At 34.6% G+C, this 21,423-nt stretch overlaps 1 protein-coding gene across 1 annotated transcript; it reads right to left on the reverse strand.

Moving 5' to 3' along the window:
* Window positions 1–12,187: 12,187 nt before the first annotated feature.
* LOC110452506 (dendritic arbor reduction protein 1-like) lies at window positions 12,188–16,059 on the reverse strand. The gene is made up of 2 exons (XM_021501077.1): window positions 15,856–16,059; window positions 12,188–14,996 (listed from the first exon to the last, which is right to left on the reverse strand). Exons 1-2 carry the CDS (start codon window positions 15,940–15,942, stop codon window positions 13,752–13,754), a joined length of 1,332 nt encoding a protein of 443 aa, XP_021356752.1. The 5' UTR covers window positions 15,943–16,059; the 3' UTR covers window positions 12,188–13,751.
* Between the last annotated feature and the right edge of the window lie 5,364 nt (window positions 16,060–21,423).

A 21,423-nucleotide genomic window follows, 5' to 3' on the forward strand; every position in this document is an offset into this window, starting at 1 on the left:
TATATATGTTCCACCACATTTTCATTCAATATTTGGAATTCAAACCTGTCACAAAATATGTATATAATATCCGACAGTTAAACAATTGATAGATTGATCCAACAGAGAACAATGTTCTTATGTAGAGTGAAATGGTACGAATATCATCAACGCAGTTCCTTACTGCATCAAAATATAAAACTCTGATTTTTTAAGTTTTATTGGATAATCAGTTGAGAAATTCATGAGTTATGTCCCTTGATATTATTATTTAAGATGATGAAGTTGCGAAGCAGTGTTTTTGTAATGATGTGGAACTGTATTTAAAACAAGGCCAAGGAAAGACAAACGAAAGACTCGAAAGGAATGACGCTATTAATTGTATTGCAACAAAATCATTACTGGTACATCATATATTATTTTACAAGCATCAACGTTTCTTAATTATGACTTCTCCATTCGCGGATTATTGAAACAATGGCTGACCATCTCCCTCTTCAGCTCTGTTTTCAATCGGCGGCGCATAGCCCAACAAAGGTGTTAGAAGCACAGAGAGAAAGGTGCAGAATATCTCCTTTGCAATTCGCTAAAGAAAATAAAGTAGGATTTCGTGTTTACAGGTATGAACATGTGTATATATGTGTAAGATGTGAATTAAGTTATATATAAAGGGCATATATAGAGATTATATAGAATATCATCTTTATAAACACCATTGATGTACTTTCCTATATGATTAACTCCTCAAAAGGCTAAAACATAATTAAGAGTGTGTAACTTCTTAAATCAGTTTTTGCCAAAATAAGTGACTGTCTCGGATGTTCAGTTAGAATGTCGATGCTGAAAGATCAACAAAACTTTTCGATGAAAAGGATGGGGTCCCATTAGTCCGAATTATTCTGACGTCTTATCGACTTTTTTTATATCGGTCTGTCGTCAGAATAATTCGGACTAGGGTCCCATGAGTCCATTATCATGCTACCGAGACGCGAAGCAACGAGTGCAGTACGTTAGACGGTTTAAGGCCGGGGAGGGGGCGGTGGCCGAGTGGTTAGGCGTCTGATGACCGACTATAAGCTACGACCACCAGCAGCCTCCCAACACAGGGTTAAGGGTTCGAGGCCTACGTGAGAGTCACCAGATACTGGCCGCAGGTCAATGGTTTTTCTCCGTGCTCTCTGGTTTTCCCCCACCACCAAAACCTCGCCAATCCTTGCGTGAAGCACCGACAAACCAAACCAATCCACTGTGAAGTGGGGATGCGGCCGCGGACCGCGTATTTTCCAATATATTTTTATTTGTTTAAAATATATCTTGACTAGTTACATATCCTCTGCCTGATTATTAATTAAAATCAAAGGGCAAAAATAAATTCGGGTCATTTGAGACATGAACATGAAAAATTATATATGTCTTACATAACACATAGTTTGACGACTTTGGTTGTGTTGATAATATGAGTAAAATAACGGAAAACTTCGAATGATAATAATACGTACATATTGTTTTTGATAATATCATGAACGATTTTGATTCCTGTATATGGTTTGTTTTATAATGTGTAGAAAATCTCTGGGACCATAGCTTAGATAAAGTAAGATAGCCTGGATATTTCTCATTCAGAATATGTTATTGATAAAATATGTTTTTTGAAATCAATTAAAGCGCGTATACGTACGTTACTCGATCATCTTCGATTTACAAATAATTAAGAAACTGAACTCAGCGGTTAAGTGGAATCCATCCATGGTCAGCATTCATTGATATGAATTCAGATATTGGAATGAGATCGTTTAAAGCGTTACCGTTCGACATTCAGTGATGTCGGAAAGACTACGGAAAGTAATCACTACATTCGATTATCTACACAATCAGAACAGCTACATTATTGCTTGTACGTTTGTCTCTTTCACAACGCAATCTACACTTGTAAATTATTAATGAAACACTTTTCTGAGGTGGTTTTCATTTAAATTCACAACAAAATATACTAGGCCCGTCAGTGTAGAAGGAATCGATTTGATTGATTCGAACCTAGAGCGACATTTACGTTTTATACATTCTAAATGGGTTGGAAACCAATGGAGATCTAATAATAGATCACAGCGCACTATGCTCAAAATAAAGCCAATTTGATTGGCTGTCTAAATTTAGATCGAAGCAGAAAGGATATAACTATTAGTTTTAATGTCTAACTTCAGATCACCAGCGTTCAATTCATCGAATACATGAGAATCACTGTTAAATTGACGACAATGCCTTTGAAACTTTGTCCGCTTGGAAATGTACAATGCATGAAAAAGGTGAGTCTTGCAGAATAGTTATATGTCGAAGGTTAAACAAAATTATTAGTGCAAGGGAAATAACTCGTACTATCAACCTCGTATGCAATTTGTGTCGTCAGTTGCACGGCATATCCATTCACTTGGTTTCCGCAGCCTTTTTTTGTTGTAATTACTTATTTAATTTAGCCATTTTCAGACTATCTCGTGATTTCCAAATACATTTGCTCTATGAATGTCTTTTTGTTACCCAGCATGGTACCACGCGGCGGGGTCGCCAGTGGTGACTGGTATTTGGAAATTTGGTATGATCCTATTTATTCATATGCATTTCTTTTCTGATGGAATTTCACACATATTTTTACATGATCTGTTTCAAGGTTGTGATTTGCAAATGTATTATTCATTCATCAATCGAGTGCTGGTTATCGTGGTAATCTACCCGAATCTCTTTAGGTAAGGATTACTACTTTTTACTTCATGTGTAGCAATCCCCATGATGCCCATTTCTTAACAGACGTACGTTTATCTTAATTTTAAAATTATATTTCCAATTCTTCTTTTAGACAAAAACGGCTAATAAATGTCTTTGGCTGTTAGGAATATACACGTCATCATTTGTTGGTTTGTGTTTATATAAATATATTTCATTAATCTTCTTTACCCAAACTATTTTTAACAACAGCGTGTGCTAGCATTCAACTACTGGTTTTAACTACACATTGACTTTATCATTGTATTATTTTGTATTTGTATTGTATGATATTTATATTGCATCTATTTTGTTTGTATTGTGCTTGTAATGTATTGTATTATAGTATTGTAGTGTAACATTGTATTGTATTGTATTGTAGCATTATGCTATATTTTACCATTGTATTGTTTCATAGTGACTGTATATTGTTGCCGGATGTTACTGATATCTTTTCCCTGTCTTTATCACTGTACTGATAATTTTCTCATACGTCTGTCGTGGAAATAGCCCTACTGAGCGAGTGTGATGATTTCTTATCAATATCAAGTAAAATATCATTATATCTTGTATAATCAGTCAAACGTATTTTCCCTGCCAGGATATACACGATATGCGACACACTAATGTATTTCACAAATAGAAATGTAATGTTTAGAAAAATGTAAGATTTAATCATTAGCTGCCATTAATTGGGTTTATATACCGATATGTCAATGACTTCATTCTTATATAAATCTAATAGTCGCTGATTCACTACATTCTACAATACATTGACCCAATATGGGCCACTAGAATTCGGGTTAATCTGTATCCTCGTAAGGTACACTGTACTACATTTTTTTCAGATTTTCTTTAAAGAATTCACGCTAACTTGTGTTCAAATATTACAAAATCATGAAACGCCGAGGTATATGCTGCGTAAAATTTCGTGTCTAAAGAGATTAGGTAAAATGTTATATTTGATTTACAATTTATGATGTCGGGCAAAGTCTTTTTATTATATAACAACGATCCTGTGATTTCCCAAATTTTTGGCAGTCGAATGTACTTTTTAAAATGTTGAATTTGAAATGCAAGCATGGTAAGAAATAGGGCTATACATGTTATAAAAAGTGGTACAATTGAAACACAAATCTGCTCCACTACTACTCAGTGATTTAGTTATGGGAACTTTTTCTCTCACAACGTTCTGATATATCTAGGGAAAACATCATTTCTGTTTTCTGATCGGGAAAACAATTACCATGAACAATGGAAGATGACGTCGCAAAGTATTGTTTCTTGACGTCATAATAAGAAGATTGACCAATGAAAGAACGTCCAGGGGCAGGGTGCTAGCGGGTAACCAAATATGTTAACCAGCTTCTAGCCGATTTATCCAAATAGTCGGGAGTGGGGAAACCTACAGTGGTTGTGGGAGAAATATTCATCAGTGTTCAACTAATTATATACCAGCTGGTTTTGTAAATATAACCGATACCTACCCCTTACATTGTTCATGATCATATCAGTGATCGAGTACTTAGTTGTCACCCGTCACCAGGATGCAGGGCTGAGGTTATCCTGTTTCATTTATACCATCAATTTCGTTTGTCATATTTGAAGTTCAAGACGATCCGAGAAAACTGTAAAGCTTTAGAGAAATCTTTCAGACAGATATATTTTGTATAACATCTATAGTATCGGGTAATACAGTGAGTTGGTTGAGTCAGATGGAAATTTTAGCTGACTGGTTCTAAAACGGAAAACTTCCTCATACATAGTCACCTTATATATAAAGCAGACAACATTTAACATAATGTTTTCTTCATCAACTTATATGTTTTGACAATTTCTGATCAATTTTACCCGATTTTTCATTAAAACGTTTATTTGAATAACATTTTGTCCATGTGTGGAGATGTGGCAGGATATTTATAGTCGCACTTTACCATTTTCCGCGGAGACTGACGTTTTAAAAGTCTTAATGAGCAACATATAATAGGTAGACAAATAAAAATTGCCTGAAAGTAAATCAATTTTAATTTAGAATAGATACCATTACTTTCTGTTGCAAAATAAAAAGTTCCATTCTGTGTACCTCGTGTTTACAGGAAAAGCTTAACAATCCAGAGTACCTATTTTGCTTTCGGAGTTTTGTCTGTGTTTAGTTCGTGTTTTCTCAGGCTACGTAGTAATGGTTCAGTAGTAAACTTCGCATGGTGACACTGGAAAATATTTTACATATTTATACCTACCTCTTTATGTAAACAGCTCCACGTGGTGTTTCATTTTATATTGTGATAATACATATAGCTCTTTGGATAAGGTACATAAAAACTGTAATAATGTTTTGACCATTCTATTCTACTTAAACAACGTTGTGTTCATTGATTCGACGAAAAATCATTATTTTTATTTTAAAGAAAGGAATTACAAAATTTCGATGGAAACAATTCAATATAAATTTTAAAGAGAATTTCAAATTGTAGAAAAAAGGGTATTTTACATGCTCTTTATTCATCGTGATGTACTAAATACGAAACAAAATAGAAATACCAAACTTTTATGAGAGTTGCGTCCCTTTGATCAAAAATGTATTCAACGTTGGATGAACTAGAGATATCATGTAATGCAGTACGTTACAACAGACATGCTGTTAGCGTGTATGTACATACTTACATTCTCATTTCGGTGTTGGCGATAGCAGTTCATATTTACCACCTCAATCCTCTTTGAGTCTAACAATTAGTAGTATATATAATCCTGGTAGCACGCGCTTACTTACCATTAGGTAAGTACTTAAGTCAACAGGCAATTGGTTCAACACGCACGTGCAGCTGTAAGTTTTTAATCTGCCATTGCATGCAGACAGTTGCAGTTGTGAACATTGCTTAGGACTTCATTTTGTATTCTCAGTAACATGCGTGTCCATGATTTGCTTTTAACGTATGCGTTACTCTCTCATATGACCTTAGTCTTTTGTTTTCGTTTATATTCTTAGTTTATGTATTATAGTATCTCATAGTGAACGTCGTTTTAATATTTGCATTACATTTGCTATTTAAACGCAGTCTTAGGTTATAACCGTGCTTGATGAGCACAGTTTTAGTTTTAAACGTGCCACCACACAAACGCAGTCTTAGTTTATGAGTAACATTTGCCACATGGGCGCAGTTAAGTTTGTAGCTATAGTTTATAATCCTTACTTTACAAATTACATTTAAGTTATATTCAAATGCTGTATAAACACAGTCTTAGTTTATGAGATGCAATTGCTACATGAACGCAGTTTCATTTTATGAGTTACATTAAGGTTGGGTGCCACATATGATATATGTGCGCAATCTTACATTCCAATATAACAGGAAAAGCACGGAAAATGAATTAGTATTAGTTTCCGTGAGGGGAATGACATAACATTTTGGGTATGTGTTAAATAGAAACAGATGGACAATCGATAAAACGTCATCACTTTTCAATGCAAAGCCAGAATATCAAATCTGCGTAATTTTCGTGTAACTTGCTTCATCATGATTTACATAATGAAAAAGGTATAAGAAAGCATTCCTGTATCCGTTTATAGATAGAACTCTTGTAAAGGTTCCCGGTCACCGTGGCTTCATCTGGAGAGAGTAAGCTTGATTTAAGTAACATTACTGATGACATCGTTTCGTGGAAACGCCTCCCTGTTGGTGAATATGCCAATAACAAAAACACTGTACCAGCAACCCTGAGTCCATAGACGTACGAAAATAGTATGGGAATTTAGAAAATAGATGAATGAAAAAGGGATAGTGAAAATACTTTTGAAACTGTTTTCTACTTTTTGTCTTCTGTGAAGTTGACCATACATTGACCTGTTAGACCTCAAACAGCCGGGTACCGACGTCACGCCGTGTCCCGGCAAGGTGATAAGAAGTATATATAGCTACTTAAATGGTAAGGTAGCTAGGCCACTTACGGGACGTGAGGTATTCGTGGGTCCCAGGAGAAGTGGAGGCGACACTCAGAGCCTATGTCAACAAAGAACTTGTCTCTGCTGATTATACTCGAATTAAACAGTATACATTTTATCATTCTGAAAGTGAAATAGATAAAGGCTGCTGTTTGTTATCGAAACTATATAGCCATCTTCATTCATGATTGTGTTGTCTGCTCATGTAGAGAATTCCAATTGAGCCCAATGAAATCCAGGATTTTTGAAATTCTCTCCATATTTTTAAACATTGTCAAAGGAAATATTATATAGAAAAGTCACCTTATTCTATTTTAAACACAGCAAGTCAATTATTAATCGTCTTAGTTAGCAGTGCGAGTAATGCACTAGAAAATGTAATGCAGCTTATTGTATATAACATCATGTCCTCATTCCTAAGTAAGATTTAAAATAGTCTCATAAGCTGATTATGTAACCACACTCGTTTAATCATGCTTGACATTGATAATAAACAGTAGACAAGATTTGACCTGCTATATACACTTTTCTATGTTATTGTTGATGTTCACGATTTTTCTATGCCGCTATTGTTGTTGTTGATGTTGCTGCTGCTTCTGCCGCTGTATATATTTATTCAGCATGATTTGACATTCTATTTCTATGCTGCTACTGTTGTTATTGTGCTTTTGCTGCTGCTAGTGTTGTTGATGTTGCTTCTGCTTTTTTTTATTTGGCCAGCATGATATGAACTTATATGTACGCTTTTATGCTGCCACTGTTGTTGCTGTTGTTGTTCTCGGTGCCGTTGTTGTTGTTGTTGTTGTTGCTACTGCTGTCTCTTGATGTTGCTGTTGATGCTTGTACTGGCCAGCATGATATGAAATTCTATTCATATTTTTTCTATGCTGCCGCTGTTGTTGCTGTTGTTGTTGTTGTTGTTGTTGTTGTTGTTGTTGTTGTTGTTGTTGTTGCTGCTGCTGTCTCTTGATGTTGCTGTTGATGTTTGTACTGGCCAGCAGGATATGAACTTCTATTCATATTTTTTCTCTGCTGCCACTGTTGTTGCTGTTGGTGTTCTTGGTGCTGTTGTTGTTGTTGTTGTTGTTGCTGCTGCTGTCTCTTGATGTTGCTGTTGATGTTTGTACTGGCAAGCAGGATATGAACTTCTATTCATGTTTTTTTTCTATGCTGCTACTGTGTTCTGCTGTTTCTGTTGCTGTTGCTGTTGTTCTAGTTGGTGGTGTTGTTGCTGCTGCTACTGTTGTTGCTGTTAATGTTCTTGGTGTTGTTGTTGTTGTTATTGTTGTTGTTGTTGTTGTTGTTGCTGCTGCTGTCTCTTGATGTTGCTGTTGATGCTTGTACTGGTCAGCAGGATATGAACTTCTATTCATGTTTTTTCTATGCTGCCACTGTTGTTGCTGTAGTTGTTCTTGGTGCTGTTGTTGTTGTTGTTGTTGCTGCTGCTGTCTCTTGATGTTGCTGTTGATGCTTGTACTGGCCAGTAGGATTTGACTTTCTATTCATGTTTCTAAGCTGCTACTGTCGTTGTTGCTGCTGCTACTGCTGCTCGTGCTGTTGATATTGTTGTTTGTTTAGTCAGCAGGATTCGACCTTCTATTCATGTTTTGCTGCTGCTACTGTGCTCGTGCTGTTGATACTGTTGTTTGTTTTGTCAGCAAGATTTGACATTCTATTCTGTTTCATGTTGTTGTTTATCCGTCAACATAGTTGTGATGTTATCTTTATGTTTAGCCATTCTTTTCATCATCATACTTCACATATGCAGTAAAAGTACAATAGAAAGTTAAATATAGATGTCTAATTAAAAGATCGCCAAACAGTTTCACCTGTGAAGCTAGAATTACATATTGTATGCCGATTTGAGAATGTAGCATGTATATAAAACACGTGCATGCTTTTGCCAACCCTCGTTTTACAATATTATTGACAGTGTGATTAAGTTATTTATAACAACATGCAGCGAGGCTTAAATATGATGTCCACCTACTGGTTTGACAAGTCGGTGAGCATGTAGTTGAATTAAGTTTAAACAGTATATTATTAGTTAAACAACCACGTTTATTACATATATGATCATTCTTGATACAAGTGGTTTCCTTCCATGTAGAGATTGTTCACACATTATCAAATACAGTGCTACCAGCCCATGTCATAATGCTGTCGGAGTCGTATAACTACATCACAGTATTGTGTAATTATTTCAATTTTTTCACGTGCCTGATTTTACACGTGAGGTAAGAACTCCTTATCTTCAGTGACTTACCCTTTTTCATACCATCAGGCAGTCGGGTATTGCCTCCAGTCGGGTATTGCCTTTTTAATATATGAATAGATTTAGTACAATAAGTATCAATTAAACTTGAACTTGATATAATAAATCGTTATAAGCGGATTCATCTAGCCGTTGACCCGCGACCTACAGTCACGTAACCAATACCTCACGTGAAGCCCGGGCATGTTGCTGATAAACAATGTAAAGTAGGATCGAAGTTTCCAAACAAACAATCCCAAAAATACCTGAAATATAGCTTGAAACAGCATGCTTTAGTCTCATGAAATTTTCCTCTAGTTGTGCTGCATGTCACTACTACAGGACAAAACTATAGATGTGGAATGTTACAATCATGTTGATAAGGACTTAAATGAACAAGTAGACATTTTATAATTAGTATTGTTATCAAAAAAGTGTGTTTTTATATATAATTCATTTAGAACACCCTCATTAACTTCCACAATTAGCATTAGATAACATCTGAACAGGTAAAGGGTAAATGTCAGAATCATTATTGTAATGTTTAAAATAAGTACTAGTACTCAGAATAAAGCTGTTTCAGGCTCATTAATGTTTACTTTACTAGGTTTGACGTTAACACTTTCTTAAATAAGTAAATTTAAGTTTTGTTAAATTGAAACATGCAGCAGGTACTGTATTTTACTTATTATGTATACACTTAAGATTTAACCTTAGCTTTCAGACTTAAACAAATTGCTTAAATTCAGGGAAACTGTAAGCTTAAGCTGAGGAAAATTCGTGAAACTGAGGCCAGAAAGCTGAATCTATAAATGTCACGAGTTAATATATAATGCTTTCCCCCCGATTTTCCTTGATAATCCAAAAGTCAACAAAAAGTCATGCCCGGCTTTTTTGGCATTCTATATTGTCTAACACATTCCATTTTATTACGTATTAATTGTTTATGAAATTGGATGATTTTTTTTATACTCACCACCACTATATTTGCAAAAACATAAATGAATATCTAAATAAATGAAAAAAAAATGTCATCTTCTCCTGCTTACCAAATATATTGAATGTGATCATTAAGATTCATCAGTTTGAAAATAATGTAATATCAAAGTTTTACTTTATACACAAACAATGTAATTAATTTTGATGACACAGACGTTATAACATTGTTTGTCTATAAAGCAAACATTGGATATTATATAATGAATGTGATTGGGAAAACTTTTATTTTAAAAAGCCTTCTTCCCTTTTATTCTAGAAATACATGATACGCTTTGATCGATGGCATATTGAAAAATAAAATGTTCCCTTCTTTAATTTCTCTTGTAATTACTGCAGTGTCGCTATAAGCGTTGACAAAATTAACGTTGAAGTATAGAAAATTGTATCAATGGTTATGAAATATACGTAAAACGTGTATCGAAGATCACGCGACAGTGGTGAACTAATAACTTTCATTTTTAAAAGCCTTCTTCCCTTTTATTTTAAAAAACCTTCTTCCCTTTTATTCTAAAAATACATGATACGCTTTGATCGATGGCATATTGGAAAATAAAATGTTCCCTTCTTTAATTTCTCTTGTAATTACTGCAGTGTCGCTATAAGCGTTGACAAAATTAACGTTGAAGTATAAAAAATTGTATCAATGGTTATAAAATATACGAAAAACGTGTATCGATGATCACGCGACAATGGTGAACATCTGACCTTGTGGTGGCCGGGTGATGGCGTGGAGAACCTGAGAGCCTTCACACATTACATTCTGATCCTCTCTTTCCTCACGCCAACATTCATCTGATCCGATCACATAATATTGCTTCTCATTTTTCATGATCTCCCTAGCAAAATCCGTCCAGGGTATTTTCTGACTGTCACGATATATTTGTCTTCTAACTAGAGTGAACCGAGTGCTGACAGAATATGTTGACGCTTTACCGGCAAAATTAATATGGCTCTTTTTGGTTATTTAACTATACTTTTAGTGCTCTATCCTGCATTTTATACAGGTAATTACAAATCCAGACTGATGTTATCTTCACAAAAAAAAAAGAATTTGTCATACTGCAAAACTTATTCTAAAATTACAAATTTATCTCAAAACACCACCCTTTGCTACCAGAGCTCACACACAGTCAGTGGGAGGGTTTTATTTTCGTTAATGCTTTTAAAACCACTACCTTTACTCAAAATATAGACAGTCATACAACTGAATGATTTCTTAAACCGTGTTTTGCACCGTGACAATTAATTATCATTTAATCTGCCAATCGTTATCAATACTATCAACATATGTAGTCTGGAGAAGCAGTACTAGAACGTTACAGCAGGAATCGTTACAACTGATTAAGCCGTAGTAAATCCTGAAACTGGTTTTTTTGTGGAAATACATTAGTTTGTGTTCCTTTTGTTAAGTTGTCATGTGTTATGTATAAGAAGTACAAAGGTCATTTCTTGTTAACCTCATCTTGTTTTCAGCACCTTGTTATTTTTTCTTAAACAGCATATCTTATTCATTGTTTCTTAACAACTTATCTTGATATCACGTTATAAAGTATTGTTGTCACTTTCTAAACATCGTGTCACTTTCTAAACTTCTTGTTGTCACTTTCTAAAACTTTAGTGTCACTTTCTAGATATCCTATCTTGTTGACGCTTCTAAATATCATTTTTTGTTGACGCTTTCTAGATATCATATCTTGTTGACGTTTAACATCTTGTTGTCACTTTCTAAAAATCATATCTTGTTGACGCTTCTAAAAATAATATCTTGTTGACGATTCTTAATATCATATCTTATTGTCACTTTCTAAAAAGCATATCTCGTTGACGCTTCTAAAAATAATATCTTGTTGACGATTCTAAAAATCATATCTTATTGTCACTTTCTAAAAAGCATATCTCGTTGACGCTTCTAAATAGCATATCTTGTTGAAGCTTCTAATTATTATATCTTGTTGACCCTTCTAAATAACATATCGTATTCATATCTTGTTGACGCTTCTAAATATTATATCTTGTTGACCCTTCTAAAAAGCATATCTTGTTGACCATTCTAAATATTATATCTTTTTGATGATTCTTAAGATCTTGTTGCCTCTTAATGAACAACATATCTTGTTATTACTTTATAAACCCCTTGTTAAATCATTTAAATCGGCAAATCTTGTTGCCTCTTTATAAATAGCATAGTTTGCTGTCACTTGTTAAACAGTATTACTCGTTGATTTTTTCCAAAGAGTTAACAGAGCACAAAAACAAATATATTCAATTTCAATCAATTTATTTGATTTTCATCACATGACCTGCATATATTAGATGATTTTCTATTTCATATATTTGTCACCTAGCTACGCTAGGAATAATATAATAACAATAAGGCAAATTTAACGTGGCACTTTTGGTTTTCTTGAACACATATGACTAGGACTTAACGTGCTTTTCATATTGGTACAGAATATACAAATTGATTAACATAATATCAGCATAGCATAACATACAAAAGCACCAGAACAATGTATAGGTATTAAAATAACGTACCAACATCACGCGAATAACAAATAACATTATATATATATATAGATATATATTTCTACTGAAAACGAGAATATAGCCTTCATTTTTTATATCATCTATAAATTAAAATTGTCATTTTTCATCATTTCAGATAAGTGACCTGCACCAAAGAATCAGTAAGTAATTTTCTCAAACATTTTCAAAGTTAAAGCCAAAGAAAAAGTTGCCTCTCTTTGAAGAGTATATATATTATATATACGTTTTTAAAGCACGTTACACTAATATAAAGCTTATATTAAAGCTAGGAATATATCTGACCTGACTAGGTCTACATCAATTTGACACTTGTCGTTGTATTAAACATATATGGTAAAGTCAATAAAATACATAGAAAAATTGCACTTTTCATTACCGAAATACAATATTAGTTATGATTTAAAAATAAGTGCCAGTTTGACCATTAACTTTTAAAATATGCGTTGACATTATGTATGTCTGCGTATAAAAATGAATATTCTTAAATTGTGATCAAATTCTTGTCGAACTGTTCATACAAAAATATCATCAAAGTATTAAAAAACATGAGAATCTATCTTTAGTTTTAAATGCAAAAATAGACTCTATAACAATATTTAGTCCATAGACTAAATATGAATTGATGTCAGGACCTGAGGGTTCATTTTCCACACTAAATACACTTCTGACACTATCTTTCAAAAATGATAATTTTGGCTTCGTTGTACATGTAAAAATGTGGAACTTTTGATTGGCAGTTACGTTGCATAGCGATGAAATGAACTAGTTATGGTCTTGACTGGCCTTGCAAATAAGAAATAAAGGTCTAAATACATACATACGGTGTTACAAATATCAAACATATATAGTGTTTCACTGTATACATAACATCAATCTGACATTACGATACCCTCCTTCTCTTATTGCCATCCCGGGGCGGATAGCCCAAACAGTCGTATCATTTTGTCAGGGAGGTTTCATAAAGGTTAGGTATCGGACCAGCCGACAAGTTTTGTCAACAAACCTTTTACAACAACCCTTAACGGTACAAAATGGTACTAGAGACTTTCCAACCTTAACCACATATTTTCAATTTCTAATCACCATCTAAAATATATTGCATGACATATATCAACTTTGTGTTGACAAAATACAACCATTATAGATAATCTACAATTACAACATCATAGTGATCAATTGATAATGTAATGGAATGCAGTGTTTTTCAGGTTGAACACGGAAATGTCTCTCGATTAAGACCGGGGTCCTGCAGTATCACAGCGTTTTGTGATAGTCAGTTCATATGTGGCGTTTCATATGGAGAGACAGATGGTCACTCCTGGAGAAGGCGCGCTCACATAGGTGGCACTGGAAGGGGCGATCACCGGTATGTTTACGGTAATGACGGGTAAGTTCATCAGAGCGAGCGAATTTCCAGCCGCATCCCTTCCATGTGCATGCGTATGGTTTTTCACCAGTATGTGTCCGTAAATGTGCTTTCAGATGGGAGCTTTTCGTGTATGTCTTACTGCAGCCTGGGTGTGAACAGGTGTGACTTGTCTGTCGCTTTCTTCCCCAGCTTCGTCGGCCTCGTTTTTTCGGTTGACATGAAGATGGGTCAACAGGCTGTTGTGGAAGCAACAGGTCGACAAGCTGTGGGGAAGATGGCGGTGTAATCATCTGATGTTGCATCATGTGTTGCTGGGGAATCGGCATTTTCGCCATGAAATGATGTGTGGACATCAGAAATGGTTGCTGCTGGGCCTGTGGCGATGTTTGCTGATGATGCATCTGTTGATGATGGGGAGGAATTCTATGGATCTGAGGATGTTGCGTGAGAATGGAAAGTGGGGCACGACACTTGACCTGGTCGTCCTGATGTTCAGGAGAGGCTGGGGGTGACAAGTTTCCTGGAATATTCAATTGGTAGTGCATGGGATGTTGTTGCTGTTGTTGTTGTTGTTGTTGCTGCTGTTGCTGCTGCTGTTGCTGCTGCTGCTGTGGAGACACTGGACTCATTGTACAGTTAAGTCTAGCCATGGCAACAGCAGAATTGTTATTGGACATATATGAGGCACATGACGTCACCGTATTTCGATTGCACTCTTGTTTAGGAACGATTATCTGTTTTCTAAAGTCAGCTTTCATATTTTCCATGTCATACATACTGTTCATGATATCAGGAATGTCCATGAATGTTGAGTGAAAATCTGGCAGAGTATCAGCGTTCACACCGAGAGGCTCGCGTTTGATTTTTTGTCCATTATCTTCAGGGTACAATGTAGTACAATCCAACGACCCGTTATCCATGGTGTTGGAAAGAATGAAATCAAAGTCTAGTAAGTCATCATATATTTCGTTCTGCTGCATTGGTGAACAGGGAGAGTTGGCTGTAGGGGTGTTCATCCTCTGTGGTGCAGTGTTAGTGGTAGGGAGGTTTTGTTGAGGTGAGGCACTTGACCCACTGATGGCTTGCAGGATGTTGTTCTCGTAAGGAGTGTTGTCCTGGTACATCATTGCCAGACTCTCGACATCTTGCCATCCCTGTAATTATACAACAATACATTATATTATAACTTATGTTTTACAGAAAAAAAACATTTAAAGATAAAGCATCAAATTTGATAAATATACATATTGGTATAATATTTTCATTTATACAATAGTATTACATCAACAGTATAACAATTACATATAACTACCTGTAACTCGAACGTGATACCGTCCTCCATCATGTCTATACTAAACACTAGTATCTATACACTGTTAGTATGTGTATATGTGGCGGTTACTGACTGTCAGGCGACTAGAGTCTGGACAGCGAATGGTGTCAGTGTTAGCTGTCTTACTTTATATAAAATGACAGCCTTAATAATGTGATGGTGTCGACCGTCCGTCTGCGCAGCGGTCGTTGAAATACACAATAAAGACATACACTTAATCCGATTACATGCTATCGATAGAGAAAAAGGGACATATCGCGGCTAATAAGTATATAGGGATAACAGACACAGAGTCCTAATGCCTTCAGAATTAGGTTCGTAGCATCTCGGTGTGTGTACCTGTATCACGCAATAACATCGATTTTACCCGCGCCTGTTAGATTTTTGACATTTTGTGCTGAACATCATATTCACTATGCAACAGTCAAATTAATTATTTTGATGTAGACATATAAAATTATAACTTCCGAGAGACGTAATTAAAAACACCTGTTGAAATATTTTATAAATAAATAGTAACAGCTGATGTAAAAAGTATGGTTTATAAAAATGTACACTAACTACATATTATCTTAACACACGGTAGAAGTATCGTTTTAATATCCTTCATGTTAAATAAAACTATAAATGAAAAATAGAAATATTAAAATAGCCAAATCAAATCAAAGTTGAATACTTACATTAGCAAGTTCGGTGTTGTCCTCAAACTTCGGAGACACCGTGTACCCGGCGCCTGATTCCAGTAGGGAGTCCATGATAGTGATCATTGAATACTCAGGTGTAAACACAGTCTATAGCACTGTATAGTCTGCTAGGTCGATATGTTCCTCTCTTGGATTAAAACAAAGTGTATTGCATAGTATATGTAGCATTTACTATATAGTCATCTAAAAATATTTTTAATGAACTGGCTGTTCTGGCCTCGTCCAATCAGATCGCTCGCCTATATTTAGTCGGCTATATAAGCGGGCCGCGCTACAGTCAGTTCAGTAGTGCTTAGAGATGTCCTACAGTACACAACAAACAAATGTGAGAAAGGTCTAGAATGATTACCTTACACATAAACACCAGATGAGTTCATACCTCCTTAATCATATGAACCTGAATAATGAAATTAAACTTAAATGATCTGAATTGGGTAAATTGAGCATATAACGCAAGTTATAGGGAAAAAACAACATGGCATAGCTATGTTGAATACGTAGTAACATTGACCCAATTTTTAAAGCGGTCACGATCGACGGATCGGAAGAGAAACCGATAGCCTGGTGCACTACGTACTTTGCCGAAGTTAGATAAAATGTCTTCCGAGTAAAACCGAAACTTGCCGATGATGTCATATGATCACACGTTCATGCTTACCTGACTCCAGACATACAGTTTTTGTAAGCATCGTTTCGTCTAAATTTAGCTGGCTATTAATAGAGGCGTATATAAGTGTTTTCGCTGTCGATACTGAACAGTTCGTTAGACGACGTGAGCAGAGGCAGAAGTCTGTCCCGTGCCGATACAACAATGTACATAGTGTATGGTATATCCTGATGTGCAGGATACATCAGGTGATAGAGGCATGATTTGTAACAAGTTGTAATATCATCTTCACCCTCCACACACTCCTTACCTAATCACAAACTAATACGTCAGAAGCGTATCTACGTGACCTCAATATCTTAAAAGTTTAAATAGTTTATCTCATTAATTGTGACATACATCGATATAATAATATTCACTTCGACCTAATTACATATGTTTCATTTCGTAATTTTGGAGATGAAAAGAATCCGTATAGAAGGAAATGAATATATATTTTTATGTTAATTTGAATATTTTTTAATCATCTACCATATTAGATTTTGTGTAATGTATAAATAATAATATAACATCCAACGATGGCACATATCAATATATCGATATGATAAACAATTTCGATGTCATTTCACCAATAAATTAGATTTCCTTTCTTCAGTAGTTACATACAATCTGATTACATACCACCCTCTGCTATTAGCAGGTGGTATGCACATGTCACTGTGGATTCAAAATATCATACATTTCTAAATAGATATGTTCTGTCGCTCAATCTGAATACATTTTACCATGGCATTTTACTTGAGAAACTTCTGTGTGTATCAAACTACAGTTGTCATTATGACTTGAATTTTAGATTCAAATGTTGACAGGAGTCTTGTTTACGGTGCCATAGACGCTTATTATCTACATACATGACGGGTGTCATGTGAATTGCATTTTATACTCTTGGTTTACGTTTGTTATTTTCTGTGTTTGTTGATATTCATGATGTCTTCCTTTGGTTTTGGTGTCTCCTGGTTGCTGCTTTTGTTTTTCCTTTTGTTTTGGTGTCTCCCGGTTCCTGCTGTTGTTTTTCCTTTTGTTTTGGTGTCTCCCGGTTCCTGCCGTTGTTTTTCCTTTTGTTTCGGTTCCTCATCGGATTTTGTTGTTGTCTATATGTTTTGACGTTGAGTTTCAATATTGTCATGTTCCTGACGCTGTGATAAATATTATTTAATTTCACAATCTTCATAGTTTATGTTTTGTATTGCTAGTTTATACAATTAATATAAATTATATAATTGATGATAAATCTTGCTTTTTGGTACATTCATTATTTTATTTCATTATTTGATATTTTATTCAATGTTTCGCTTAATATTAAATTGATTCATTCATTTTTACTTATTTATTAATTTTTTAGTTTCAGGTAATGCGCACTAATTATTTCCTTCTTTGTAGATATGGATGGAAAACGAATAAATGTAAGTTTATAGACAAAATAATACAGTTACACTGCAAACGAGATTTTCATATGTGTAATTTATTAGTAAGGATTCGCAGAAAAGTATGTCTTTTGGTCGGTTTTTTTTGTTGTTGTTTCGTTTGTTTTGAAGTAATGAAGGAACATTACATTACATACCTAATGCGTGAAGTTATTAAGGTAATTTTCATTTGATGCTTTTAAAAAAAAAGTGTTATTTTTTTTTATGAAAACAGACTTCATAAAAAAACCCACCATAAACATAAATATAAAAATACTGGACAAAATTGTTGAAATATCCAATTACGTTTGATTGATGATTTAATGCAATTAAGCAGAACGCAAAGAGAGTTGGTTGGAAAAATCAAACAGCATGCCCTATTGTTATAAATCAGCAGGTTGTTTGTCAGATTTGCGACTGTTGTATAAATCTTCGTATATAGAATAACATCGGTTAATTTGTTGTTCTTGCTCCAACAGGTACTGCCTGAGGGATTGTGTTCTTTATGTCCGGCACCTCAGATAAATCTCGCCTTTGGTAGGAACGGTAGCGCGACCTGTCCACAGGATCCACCTTTTCGTAGTTAAATACTTGTTCTGTGTCCTCTGGGGGTTTAGGTTAAATGCGTGTAACACACAACGCTAAGGATATGAAAAATGTTACTTGCGTGTTAATAAACAGATTTTTTTTACATTACGTAAAAAATACTTCTCTACATTCAGACAACTCTGGTCATACTTTCCTGTCGTCAAAATCAAATATATAAGGGATTAACCAATTGTCGCATTATACAGTAGTATGCATTACAATTTGATTAAGGAAAACATTACATGTCAAAATGACTCCTCAAAATAACAGTTTAATTAAATTGTCAAGATTTTCAATGTATTGCTTCATGAACTTTCTATATACGTCAAATGACCTGACAATGATTGTATTATAAGTGGAAATTATGATTTTTCTATGACAGCGATCTTTATCAAATTTTGCTACTGTGACAGTCAGCAAATCTTATATTAGATCATTGCTATCTATTGCAGGAGTATGTTCATTAAAACGGTACTTTAAGTAAAATGAAGAAATCTACGATAAAATTGATAAGACGTATCATTGCATAATTGTCAACTTTAAATCATTAACGGAATGGCAAAGAACTATGACACCTTCAGCATAGAATTATATTATAATGACACTAATAACACTTATTTGATATATCATCGTTAAATTATATTTACTTAACAAGCTTAATATTTCAGTATAGAGGATGCAATAAATCCCAGTAGTATTATAACCCCTATACCAAGGTTGGTGTATCTAAGACTGTTTACTATAAATGTACTGGGGTCGAAACTGTGTCACCTGAATGTTTAAAAATAGCTCGCCAAGGTATCCCCTGATCACGGTCAGTCAATATACACTTCTTGTTTGTCTACAGTTCAAAAATTTAGGGTAAGCAAACAGCTTACATACTACAGAATGCCTCAGTGTGCCCGGGGCGCAGATTCACTGGGACAAGCTCTCCCTTTCATTAGGCTCTGGTCACTGGTGCTTAGGTCAACCTCGATAACACTATCAAAGTAATGCATTAATCAAAGTCTTATTAAACACGTGAAAAAGGACCGCTTCATTAATCGTTCACCTTTACCCAAGCAATGTGAATCCATCTTTTGTTTATAAACTCTCTTTGTAAATTATTTATTTTTAGAATTTAAAAAAAACCACATTTATTATAAAAACAGCTTATCTTTAGTGTTATTCTAGTACTTTAGGTAACTGATTATTATTTTTTCCAGACAACTTGCCCTACGTCAGAACGTGATGAGTGAATATCTTAAAGGTTTTATGCTTCAATATTAATTGGTAGATGTCTCCGACCCCAGCTCAACATGAAATCACCTGTTAGTCACACTGGCAGACTATGTCAAATTAGCGGTTTGATTAATTGTCAGTGTCTTCTTCATCAGTCATAAATGACTAAACCTTGATAGAGTGTACTATTTACCACTATATGTCTGTGATACTTCCCATTAAGTAAACCGTATTAATATAATGGCGTTTGCAACACAACTAATAATAAATCGAAAGTAGTATATATCATTCACCTCAGCTTAATGCAGATTAAATATGATTAATTATTAATGCATAACTTCAAATCTATTAAACATATCATACAGTTACTTTGTTTAGATTTTGTAATTAAGCAATGAAGGCATTAAAGGAAAGAAAACAATTCTCATTAAATAGATTGTTTCCTTGCGCTCATAGGGAAGCTGGTTAAATGTTGTTGTTTTTCACTAAACTACAAGTAATAAGAGTTCACCCTACGTTATATATAAAACATCTCATATTTGAGCACTTTTAAACTATTAAGACAAAACAAGTCAAAAACGTATTACTTATTGGCACTGTAGAGCACCATTTATATCAAATATGATACACAGATGCAGAAACAGTCTTTTTAATTATCATGATTCGTTCGAATTCTGTTTCTTTTACGTAAAACAAATATATCTATATCTTAATATTGATATAATTATGAAAAGTTTATAAGTTTTATAAGTTTATTACGTTTTTTTAGGTTTCTGGTTCGTCATGGTTCGGTCACCGTTTTGATTTTTAGATTAATTATGCAATATATGCTCTGGTTTCAATGAAGTTTATTTCCATTCATATATGATATTACTCCAATATTTACTATAATAATTATGACTTGAATATAGACCATTTCCCAGCAAGGATTGCGCGGCGTCCGATTTAAAATGACACGAGTAGTAAAATCACTTAGAAACATAAAATCAATATTTACCACCCCCGCCATAATAATAGCAACCAATCAATCACTCTGCTTGGTAGGTCAACAATGCATGGCGTTTCGTTTGTAAGCCAGACAGCAGACTCAATATTATCTTGCATTTTTTATTGAAATATTTGCGGACGATAGTGTCACTATAGGATGTTTGAGAGTTCCTGTGCTAAATTGTTTAAACTTTTATGATAAAATCAATGACTGAAGTATCCTCGTCTGTAGTACTGAACAAACACCCCCACTTCAACCTCCGACCTTGATCATCAAAGAAATTCCTCGACAGTTATAAATTTTGTCTACCCGGGGTAACTCTGACGTCAGTACACAGAAAGTAGCGCAATGCTCGAATTCCCGGACACATCTCGAGAGTTCACTTTTTCCTTATGTGCTGATAAGCGTTCTGTGACCGTCATTTGGGAAATTTCCTCTCACCTATATTTGATTGTCTATGTTTACTGGATACAAGTTATAACAAATGTTTACCTAACATCGGCTGTTGTAAACACTGTTTCCATGACGCGCCTGTTGGCTGTTTTATCGTATTGTAAGATGGAATCTGATTATATCCACCGTCCCATATTAATAATTCATATGATTTGTTTACCAGCTAGACGTCTGTTTGTTTCGTTGTCAATGTAATAACAGATAATGACAGCTAGATACCAGTG

This window comes from Mizuhopecten yessoensis, unplaced genomic scaffold (genome assembly GCF_002113885.1).
Source record: "Mizuhopecten yessoensis strain PY_sf001 unplaced genomic scaffold, ASM211388v2 scaffold6719, whole genome shotgun sequence".
NCBI classification, from domain to species: Eukaryota; Metazoa; Mollusca; class Bivalvia; order Pectinida; family Pectinidae; genus Mizuhopecten; species Mizuhopecten yessoensis.